This window comes from Panicum virgatum, chromosome 5K (assembly GCF_016808335.1).
Source record: "Panicum virgatum strain AP13 chromosome 5K, P.virgatum_v5, whole genome shotgun sequence".
Classification (NCBI taxonomy): domain Eukaryota; kingdom Viridiplantae; phylum Streptophyta; class Magnoliopsida; order Poales; family Poaceae; genus Panicum; species Panicum virgatum.
Window position 1 is genome coordinate 35212088 of NC_053140.1, and position 12030 is coordinate 35224117.

Consider the following 12030-nt stretch of genomic DNA (forward strand, 5'->3'; position numbering starts at 1 on the left):
AGATACTCAAAAAACGAGGAAGACATAGAAATTGAGGAAGAAGAAGAGCAACACCATCCATAGTAGCAGGAGTAGCCACTGCCTGAAACCGGTCTGACCGGGTCAGGCAACTGGTCTGACCGGTCCAGGCAGGCAGGCTACTTTGCCTCATCGTCTCAGCGCGAGATGCCCACTTCTCCTATGAAGAAGATGTTCAAGATGTTTGCTGGGCTTTGTACAAACAAGAGAGATATTATGGTGGCCCAGCATCAGCAGAGGAGGGATAGCAAGAAGATTAGAGACAATCAAAAGAGGACACATGCAGCGTTGTATCTTAAGCCTCCTCTTTCTCCCATCTCTCCTGAGCCAGTTGAGCCAGAGATTCCTTCTGTGGAAGAAATGGCCATGAACTTTCAAGAATCATTATCTTTTGATCAGGTGGTAGGATAGTACTTTGGAGGATCATTCTCTTATGCACCTCCACCTCCTCCTGGGGAAGGAGTGTTTGGAGCCTAACCCGGATACTTTTATGGCGAAGTAGGACCTTCACATGAGCCACCTCGCCCCTCTGAAGCAGAGATTATTGCAGCACGAGCTTCTGACGCCATTTTTGGTACTCATTGGAATGATGATCAGTCTCCTTTCAGTGGAGATGGAAGTGCAAATGGTGGTGGACAGTGATGGGCAGCCAAGATTCTTCTCTCAGGCTCTTTATGGTGATAGATGACAAAGGGGGACAAGAAAGGGATTAAAGCTTGGAGAAAGAGAGAGTTTCAGTTCAAAGAGTGTGTCAGTCTTTGCCAGACTGGTCTGACCGGTCTGTAGAACCGGTCTGTTTTTTGTAACTCTGAAACTGTAATAATTCTAAATTCGATCGTTTGTGGACTTGAGGACTTTGTAATGTGTGCTACTGTGTGTAATAGACTTATTTATGCAATCTAAATGATATTGTGTTAGTGTGACGCAATTGGATGGTGAAATGAGTTTTTGATTGGTTGTCTGGGATAGACCGGTTTGTGCGACCGGTCTGACCGGTGTTGGCATTTCTTAAGTCACTACCGGGTTTGTGAAGACCTCGGCAACGGCCTCAGAAACGCTTGTTGGCGGTCCTTAGTGCAATTACTAGAAATGAGGGCGCCGAACCCATCCTAGCAACTGCACCCAAGGGGTGCCACTCTCGTGGTATAATCTATACGATTACAGATAGATCCGCAAGCGCACGGATATACTATTGTAGCATTTTACCTGGAGAGTAAGGGTATCATTATTGATTTGTTCCCAAAGGATGGCAGTGGCAAAGGTATTATACTTAACATTAACCATGACATTGTGCCTCAAGCAATAGGCAAAACTCTAACGAGGGTAAGTCCTGGTAAAGAAATAAGCAAGGGTAATGCGACACATCACACAACCACACTCCAAGAGGAAGGAATAAAAGAGAGAAACAACAAAACAAAGGACTAATCTATTCTACGTTAAGTCAGCTGGAGCTTAGGCTAGGTTAGGTGTCCTAGTGCTTGTATCCAAAGCTGGGGTTATGTTAGGACATGGTTAGGACTACAGGTGCCAGAAAAATGGGATAGCGGGGAGAAAGTCCCGCACCGGAGTACATCCAGTCCCGTTACCTCTTTGCATGAACTCCTACACCAAACCCAAACGTCGGGGAGTACACTAAATGCAACACAGCTGTTACGCCGGACGGATAGGGCTGTCACCACCTGCCGTCTACCCCAGTCACACCATGGAGCACGGTCATATCCGAAGGATCCCGCATACCCGAGCACCATGCTCGTGCATGAAGTCACTACTCTAGTGTCCCCGGGTCTCCCACCCTTCGAATGGACAAGTAAAACACTAGAGCAAGCCCGAAAGCACAACAAACCCCTATCCATACCCGGATCATCTGGCCTAACCAAGACCTTAGCATAACTCATGAACGAACTAAGCATGGATTGATAGACTATCAAGATAGTAAAGAAACCATGACACAACTCTATATTATGAATAGAAGTCTGACAAGTTGGATACAAAGCCATACCAGGAGCCGAGGATTGCTCAACGACCCCGATGACGACTTGCTAGCTAAAGAAGAACTAGCCTAGCTCCACTACCTAGCTAAGAGAGCAAGAGAGAGGAGAGCCTTCTTGGAATGGTGAAATGAGAGAGAGAGTGTGTGTGTGTGTTGAGGGGGGGGGGTGGAGGAGAGGCCTATTTATACTAGTGGAGGTCGGTTTCCCGCCAACGCACGTATGGAAGGTTATCAGGTGCCTTAGGGGTGACTTCTCCTCGAAGTGCACCTGGACGGGAGCTGTAACACCTCGGGTGTTAATCTTTGTCATCATGAACCTCATTAGATCATAATTGAGCATCATGGCATTTCATTTGTTTAAACTCATTCACTTGTTGTTTAGTGTGCAAATCCAACCATGTGAAATAACTCAAGTTTTCATTGTGCAGCTGTGGCTCCTGCTATTTATTTAAATGCTGGATACAATATGGTGAATTTAAAGTAATTTTTACTTAACTTTTAGCTGCTCTCGGTCCGTATTCCACTGGTCGACTGAGCCCAGCCACGTGAGATCCCTGTGCTGCCTGCTCCTCACCCTTACCCTCTCCCAGCATTCAAGCCGCTCGGCCTTATCTGCTCTGCTCCTTTCACTCTTCTGTCCATGCTCTTTCTTCATCGAGAAGCGAATCAACATTTGCTCTTCTATTTTTCCATCGCAAGCTAACATCAGCCTGAGCTCCATCTTCTACACGACACCTCCTTTCTGATCTCTCTGCTCCAAATCCAAACAAGCCAGCAAGCCAAGCGTCCCTCTCCTCTGATTTCCCTTCCATCGAAGCAGCACCTGCGGCTCTCCCTCTGCTCTCATTTTCTCCTCCTTTTGTGCAAGAATGAGTAGAGCCCGCCATGGCCACCGACGGAAGCTCACAGCCGCGCCCCCTTCTCCGGACCACCTCCGCTCGAGCCGAGCCCCGGAACGGGTCCCTCTCGGGCCACTGAAGGTCTCCAACCCGGCCCCGTTCGCCCAGTCCCACCAGACCGCCGCCGAGCGCCGCCGCCATGGCTGTCGGGCCATTGCCGCCACGGATAGCACGCCTCCGGCCGCTTTTCACCGCGCGAAGACCATCCCACAGGTAGCTCTCGACCTCCTCGTGCTCATCCACCCCTCCATCGCCGCTGGTGAGCACCCCGTTGCCGGAATCGCCGTTTCCCTAAGCCGTTCCCTGCTCCGTATGCGACCAAGGGCCTCGTCTCGAATAGAAACAATTCCAGGGGGTTTGCTGCGAAGTCTGTGACTTAAATAAATAGTGTCGCGCTGGACCTTTTTGAAATTTTAGCTGCAAAATTTGGAAAATCATAGTAAATCGTAGAAAAATAAAAAAAAATACAAACTAAAATTTGTTAGATTCCTTGTTCTCAGATCTACAATTTTCCTTACACGCTGATATTCAGTTTCTAAATAATTTTTGGTCTAGCTTAAATGTTAGTTTAAGTGGTTGCAAGCTTTGAAATGTATAGTAAATAGTAGAAAAATGGTAAAAATATAAAATCAGGTGGGTTAGTTTTGTTTTGGCATGTAGAACTTAGGAAAATATTTAATCTGCTGTTTGTTTAATATTTTTATGATGTATTGATTTAATCATGAGTAATGCTTGTTTTAGCTTGTTTATTTAATATCTGCAGTTTTGGAAGTCGAAAAATTATGAAATTTATGCAGTAACTTTCTCTTTGCATGTTTAGTTCTCTGTAAAAATTTCATGTCCAAAAGCTATGCACATGTGTGTAAATCTATTTTTGGTTCAGTTTGTCTTGTTGAGGATAATATAAATACTTTATGTTATCAATAAATGTTGGTAAAATATTGTTGTATGCATTATTAATAGCTTGCCAAGATGATAAAATTTTGTTACTAGATCAGGGCTGCAAGTTATGTTTTTGCAAATGTTTAGTTTCTAGTTTAGTTTTTCCTTTTGGTGTTGTTGCTAGGTGAACTCTTTTCGGCATGAATAAACCTAGCAAGTTACTTGTTTCAGTTTGTAACCTGTTTTCATTCTTGTAGGACCCGAATGTGGTTTGTTTTTATGTACCTTGCTTATGCTTGCTTGTTAGTTAAATAAATTTTCTAGTTGTTTTTCCTTCTTGCTATATAGTGTTGCTTGGCTTTTCTAAATAAGTTTAGAAAGTGAAACACTTTATTTGTATATATAACCTGCTGGCTGTGTGGTGTTGAGCTAGCTAGTTCTTCAAAATTTAATGTCTTGCAGTATATTAACCAAATGAAAATGTGTGCCATGCTCGATGTGCTTTGCTATCTAACTCTACCGTAGACTTGTGTGATGTTTATTTAACCTTCTTTCAATGCTCGATGTGATCTTGTGCTTGTCTTGCTTGTGTTTTTGCTGCATCATTCATGCATTCATACATTAGCATTGTTGCATCTCATTTAGGTATGCTAGATGTACAACGCATGGACGTGAAGCACATGCTGACGGAACCGAACCACAAGACGGTGTTGGGTGGACGCATCCTGAAGAGAAAAGGACCCGCTGGAGCAACCGAAGACCTGGCTCAAAGTCAGAAGGGCCCAAAGCCTTGTTAGTACTAACACTGACTCAGTGTTATCCCAGACAAGCCCCAGAGCATAACCCTTAATTTCAGTATTCAATATTTTTTATATAATTATTGTGCATTTACGTTTCTAGGAGTTGATTGAAACCTTAGATGCATGATCCCTAGGTTTCCTCAGTTACTCTACTAGTGTGCAGGTCGTTAGTATTGCAATGCTTAATTAGGACTCGGTAGAAGTCGAGTGATTCCTGTCACTCGCGAGTTATAGGTCATTGTTACTTCTGGCAAAGTACTTGAGAATGAATCAATGAGGAAAGAGAAATGGAGACCAGGCGGAGATGATTTTGGTTATGGATATGGAATGGATGGAAAGTAAGCCTCCGCCTATGTCGATTGAGGATCGTACCATTGTTGGCAGTGTTGACCGACTTTGAACAGTACTAACCACATGCCGGAAGTATGAGGTAGTCGAAACCGGTAAGCTAATTACCTGATTTGCAACGATACATTGAACTGCGACCTGTTACTTTGAGAGTGGGATGATGGCGGGTGATGGAATGTATGTCGTCTTCGGGTTCTCTGGGAGTTCGCTGTGAGGGGCCCATTCACCCGGGTTTTGGCATGCGTGGTTCAGACTTCGGGGTAATGATGGGAATAGTTGACATATGTGGTCCGACGTGGCTGCATGTGTCGTGTGAGTTAGGTCCACCTTGCAAGGTTAAATCGGATCGATTCGTTGTCTCTCTCGGTTAAGAGAACTTTGGTCACTTTATCACATCGTAGTAAAGATTTGAGATAAGAATGGAAAGGTGAGCATATGAGATGTCTGTGGTTTTCTGAAAAGATAATGTGATCAACCATGCGTGCTCTAGATGTTCAAGCAAATCTAGTTGGTACTTGATAAACTAAAATCGAGCTAAAATATTGAAAGTAAGGATCCAATTTTTAGTAGCTTTTCAGCAAATAAACTCCAGAGCCAGATGCCTTGCATGTCTAGATAGTGGGCTAAGTATACCCATAGTTGGGTAAGCCTTGCTGAGTATTAGTATACTCAGGGTTTGTTGTCACCCTGTTTTCAGGTAACTGCTGCTGGTTGGAGCTAACCAGGATTCACATCGGTGGGCTCGATGTGACGTCCTCACGTCATCATAGTATCGTTGTTTTTCTAAACTAACTTCTATTTAATTTTTGCTGCATTTTAAACTCTGATATTTTACGTAAACTGGTTTGTAAAACTCCGCATTGTAAATTAACTTTGAGAACTGTTGTCTACTTGTAATCATCTGTGCTCGTCTTTGTGCGAGACTTCCAGTGTTTTTCGATTCTTAACCCAACAAACGACCGGATTACACCGTTTTAAATGTGTGGTAACTTGATTAACCATTAAAATGATAGTTAGCGTACTTAAGCCGGTTTAATTTGTACGGTTCTATTACAGGAGCCAAGCTAGGTTCGGCCGAACTTGGGGTTCGGCCGACCCCACCTGGCAGGCTCTCGTCCTTATCCTCCTCTGGTAGGCCGATAGGTGGGCCCTTGTATCTTTCCTTGTATGCATTATGCGTGGCGCGCCCGTTTGCTCTGCCAGATGGGCCCTCTTTGTAAGTGAGTGACGCCGGATGCGATCTTCTGTGTAGTTGTGTGGCGTCTGTTGCGTGTTTTCTTCTTATTCCGCTCTTGCTCATATGAAATGTACAAAACTCGAAAACAACTGTGGAGCAAGGTTAGTGATACAAATATGTGAGTAAGGTGTATAGTTTTCCTTTATTATGAATCTGGTTGATGGTTGGATTTAGCACTTAAGGACCGTCAACAACCGATTTGCCACAGATCGAGCCATCTTTTTCTCTCAATTTGTTGAAATGAATTATCTTGTCACATGCATCACATGTAGAAATTTTACAGGCACACATACACTGTTAGCACCCCACGGATGCTGAGATTTAGGGGGAGTCTCATTTGTGTTCAATATGTGCAAATTGGCATGTGAGGCCAAACTTGATGAATTCCATTCATTTGCACAAATTGAGGGGGAGATCAAACTAAATCTGAGAATTCAAAAGCTTTATTGAATATATTTTTGTAAGCTTTAATCGAGTTGTCATCAATCACCAAAAAGGGGTGATTGAAAGAGCATCTAGGCCTCTAGTGGGTTTTGGTGTATTGATTGACAACACGATTAAAGGACTAACTTGTTTACATGAGATTATGAGCATGGATTTAATTCAAGATGTGATATTAAATGAAGTGACTCATGTATTGCAAGCAAATGTTTATATCCCATTGGCATTTATTTATATGTGTAACAAGCAAAGTTAAGTGCAAGGTATTCATGGTTGATACAAAGGCTCTAATATATATATTGAAGCTTGTTTGACTTATGATGGGATTCAAATTGACAAGCAAATGTCTTGAGAGTGAGACATGAGTATGCTTTTGCATAGTCTCAAATTGGGAAGACTTGTCATATGAGATGTATTGATTATCAAAGGAAGCAAGCAAGGAACACGTGAATGAGACAAGAGTTCACGCATATATGTAGTCTCAAATTGGAAAGCTTGCATATAAAATTGAATTGTGGATTCAAATTGATAAAGAAGATTTCATGCATGACATAAATTAATGTGAGTTCAAAAGGGACGGCTAGGATGAAGGTAGAGATGATGGATAGGCAAGTTTCAAGAGGCTATGCAAGCGAAGGCTTGGGGGGAGCAAGAAAACCGATACGGGTCATAGACTGGAGATCCTAGAGTCATGAAGAGCTCTATGTTGATGAGTGTCATTATTAAATGAAGAAGGTGACTTGTGAATTAAAGATGGATTTCATTCTTATGTGATGGAAGATTCAAAGTCACTAGCTCAAAGAGGATATGCTCAATGAATTGAAGATGTTGACAACCTCAATATATTGATTGAAGAACATTCGGCACGATCAAATTATGAAGCTCAAGTGTTATTTATGTGTTGATCTATGAAAAATTGAGTATAGGTATGGTGTACTATCAAGGGGGATGCAACATCAGTGGTTTGACATTACTAAAAGTGCTCATAGCAATCCCATGTGAGAAAAGCCCGAGAGAAAACAATATTAGACCAGAAATCACCTGGGATTAGTCTGACCAGGTCAGTGGACCGGTCTGACCGATTGGAGTCCAACGGCTAGTTTATTCAAACCGGTATGGGGGACCGATATGACACTGACAGAACAACGCCTAGTTTTTGAGAGAGGGGTATTTATACTCCATGACTTCATCCTTTCGGGGTTACTGATGCCTTTACACTTCAGAACACTTTGAAAGCCTTGTGAGCACTTAGAAATCCTCCCCAACCTCTCTTTGTGAGATTTGAGTGATTCTAGTTAAATTCTTGAGTTGGGTTGAGTGAAGCCACTCCTTGAGATCATTTGAGCAGCAAGAAGAGAATCTCTAGCTTTGATCACTTGCGGTTGGGTCGGCCAACTTGTTGAAGCATTTGTTACTCTTGGAGGTGAAGCCTCCTAGACAGCTAGGCATCGCCGGCTAACTCCCAAGCTTGTGGTGAACAGCGGCAAATTTATTGCAGTAGCGATTGTGTGCCACGAGGGCACATGGTCATATAGTGGAAAGGAGGAGATAGCTTGATCTTGTGGTCACGATAAGCTTCCTCAACGGAGACTATGATTCACGCATGGTGAACGTGGTGAATCTGAACTTCGGTGAAACAAATTGCTGTGTCTCCATTGCATCATTTTCATTTGGTTTATTTGTGATTCTACTTCGATTTATTTGGTTGTGTTGTTTTTGTGTGTGCAGGATCGTGAAATGCATTTGTTATCACTCACAGAAGCTTAACCCACATTGTAATTGTGCTAGAATTCGAGAAGGGGGAAGTAACTCTGTTTTTGTGCAGGTTCTGCGTAGGACCGGTCTGACCAATCTCCCGAACCGGTCTGATCGGTTGGTAAGTTTGTTGTCAAATTTAAGTGCTGGACCGGTCTGATCGGTCTGCCATGTTTAAGTGAACAGATAGTCTATTTCAAATTGTGTATTTGCGGAATTTGTTTAAACACCTATTGAACCCCTCTCTAGGCGACTTCTCTAGGCGACTTCTCGCGATTAAGGTCCTTTCAATAATCTTCACAGGCCAAAGAGGAGCGATCGGAGCTTTCTACTGAGAGGCTAAACAATTACCATGGAGCTTGCCATTGCCGCTGCCGGCAGTAGCTTTGTCGTCGCCGGCTTGAGGTGCAGGATGACAGGTTCTGCTTCTGTCGCATGGCGAGTGACCTCCACTGCCAGGCTTTGCAGGAGGACGATGGCATCCAGGCGTGCTGCCAGGCTGATGGTATCACAGACATCATTTTCTTCAATCGAAACCCTGCTCTTTACCTATATACACTTACTCGAAGTCACTTGTTCTCCTCATCTGTCTGGATTGGAAGATGCAGAGGCTGATTTTCTCTCTCTTTCCCCTGGAGGTATCTGCAGCAGGTTGCAACACATGCAAAGGAAAGGGTGCAGTAGAATGCCCAGGGTGCAAGGTACTCCTACATATCATGGTTTTGCTGCCGTTGATTTTCCTTTTGACGTCTCAGACATTGCAAAAACGGAATTGGTTGATGTGATGCAGGGGACCGGCAAGAACTTTCGTCTCTGTTCGACCAGTCGGTCTCACAGTCAGGTAGGCTTATACCATTACGCTCACGAGCAGAATCAACGCTTGAACCTACCTTCGCACACCTCCGTTACTCTTTAGGAGGCATCCGCCCCAGATAAACTACCCACCTTGCAGTGTCCCCCCCCCCACCCCCACCCCCAAATGATCGGTGCGGCAGTTAGGCATCCTGAGACGAAAGAGTGGTCTTTCGGGGTTGGTCGTTGTGTGTCACCACCTCCCACCTATCCTACACATTCGATCAAGGGTGTCACTGCGAAGCTATAGTCAAGGTGCACGGGGTCTTATCGTCTAGCCGTTAGTACTCCGCATCTTCACGGAGAATTCAATTTCAACGGGTCCATGTTGGAGACAGCGGGGCAGTCGTTATACCATTCGTGCAGGTCGCTACTTATGCAACAAGGAATTTTGCTACCTTAGGACAGTTAGAGTTATTGCCGCCGTTTACCGGGGCTTCCATTCAAAGCTTATCACACTTCTCCTTCCGACCTTCAGTACTGGGCAGGTGTCAGACTCTATACATCATGTTACCACTTAGCAGAGTCTTGTGTTTTTAATAAATAGACGCTACCCCTTGGTATGTGCTGCTTTCCTAATCAAAAGATAGGAGAGCACCCCTTCTCCCGAAGTTACGGGGTCATTTTGCCGAGTTCCTTTGACATGGTTCTCTCGACGCGTCCTAGTATACTCTACTTGTTCACCTGTGTCGGTATGGGGTACGGTCAGTCATCGGGAGGATCGCCTTCCCAATTCGCAGTTTTTTCCTGGAAGTTTCAACCGTCGTTGACTATGACAACAGTCGCGACCGACTATTAAGATCCTCGCGACTATGGCAGGGCGATACGCTCTGCTCTCTCGCGACCTCTACTCTAATCAAAAGACTAAAGGCCCCTACAGAAGATGAAAAAGGCGAGGACTGAAATGAGAAAGGAAGGAGTTCGGCAAGACGACTTCGGTTCACACGTGAAAGTGCTTCGAAAGGTGTCAGTAAGTGCGCGGAGCCGGAGCCGGCATGTTCTCCCGCTGGGCCGAGTGTTCGCCCACTTCAGAGTCTTCTTAGAGAGTCGATCCGTGTCCGCCCTAGCAAGAAAATGGCTGCGCGTTATTGTACTAACGTGCGACGGAGCAAGAAAACGTATGTGCGTGTATGGAAGCGCAACGGCTTCCGCGCTCATCCCTTGCTTCAAAACTAAAGGTTTTAGCCCTCCCGTTTGCTGGTCGACAAAGACGAGAGCTTCGCCTTTGGAAGCGCCAATAGCGTAGGGCGACCGGGCCAGCCGAGCCCTTCTGAATTAGTTGACGGCTTTGATGACTTGACGGTGAATATTCATCTTTATTTTGAGCAAGAAGAATGGCAACATTTTCGAGAATTGGAAGTAGGTCCCGACCATTATGCATTCTGCATTTCTACTGCATATATCTCTTGTTTATCTTGTTGGGGTTCATGTGTGTTTATCCTCTTGTTTCTTCAGGTGCTTCGACTGCCAAGGATTTGGGCTCAAGTGCTGCCCCAGCTGTGGCAAAGGAGGCCTCACACCCGAGCAGAGAGGGGAGAGATGATACAAGTGCCAGCAGGCATCCATGCGTTCAGATTCAGCCTTGCACATTCAGACAGTGAATACTCTACCCTGCTGTCACTTAACTACAATCTGGCCAAGTCTATAATCGTTATCAACTACTAGTAGTAGCTGTGTCATTCATAGCCAGATCGGATGAGGATGAGCAAATACAAAATCAGCTTGGTTAAACTGTTTACTGTAAGCTGTAAGCCGCTTGGCATATATTGCAAACCCGCTTGCAGTACAGTATATATGGGTTGCAGTACAGATGTGCCTTCTTTTGTGAAGTGGTTGATGGATGTCATTGGCAAAGGCTTCCGGATTGACAGTTGCGAAACATTGCTCGATGATTACCAATCTGAATCTGGTTCGATTTCTTTCTCCCTGTCACTCATCTCGTCTTCTGTCACAGACGAGTTGAACAAGGAAGGTTGGACAAGCTCGTAGAAGCAAAAGTAATGAATGAAGTAATGAACTCTTCTTCAGTAGGCAAGCAAAGCATGACGATTCCACACAAATTAAACGTTAACTAGCTACTACTATTCTTTCAAAGTCATTATATGAATTATAGTACCATATTATCAACATATCAAATTCATGTGACAACGAAAATTGTTACATGCACTACCAACTCAAACAAAAGGGTTTAGTGCTGCTCGCTGTCATACCACACCATGACATACTCTGGTTGGTGGTATAACAACAGCAGATTGTAGATACATCACTGACAGCAACGCAAATGCGGGCAGGAGCCAGGTACAGTAGTAGCTGAAGAGAGCACTGCTACTCTGGTGCCCAGACAAGGCCCACCCCCACCATGAGCATAGGGCTCTATTGGCTCAGCAATTTGGAGTCGCAGGCCACAATTTTCACCTTGCCCACCTGCTCGGGCGGTTTTTTTATTTCTATATTTTTTATTTCTGATTTTTACAAAAATATATTTTCGATATGGAAATTTACAGAAATATACCCCGGCCGCCCAGCTGCCGGGCGGCAGGGGCTTATCCGCAAAAAAAATACGAAAAATAATTGTAGACAGGTCTCTGGGACCGGTCGCCCGGCAGGGGCGGCCGGCCCCCCCTGCCGCCCGGCAGGGGCGGCCGGCCCCCCTGCCGCCCGGCAGCAGGGCGGCCGGCCTCCCACCCTATATATAAAGGTGTTGGCTGCCCCTCACCTGCCATTTGGCTTACTAAAAATCCAGAAAAAAAGAAAAGAGAGGGAGGGGTGAGGGAGAGGCAAAGCGGCGAAGCCCTGTCGGATTTTCAA

The 12030-nt window shown here is 44.8% G+C and overlaps 1 protein-coding gene across 1 annotated transcript; it reads left to right on the forward strand.

The window, feature by feature from the left end:
• The first annotated feature begins 8714 nt into the window (after window positions 1-8714).
• On the forward strand, window positions 8715-11068 carry LOC120709586 (protein PHOTOSYSTEM I ASSEMBLY 2, chloroplastic-like). The gene is made up of 5 exons (XM_039995250.1): window positions 8715-8875; window positions 9009-9071; window positions 9161-9174; window positions 10549-10581; window positions 10678-11068. Exons 1-5 carry the CDS (start codon window positions 8723-8725, stop codon window positions 10763-10765), a joined length of 351 nt encoding a protein of 116 aa, XP_039851184.1. The 5' UTR covers window positions 8715-8722; the 3' UTR covers window positions 10766-11068.
• The last annotated feature ends 962 nt before the right edge of the window (window positions 11069-12030 follow it).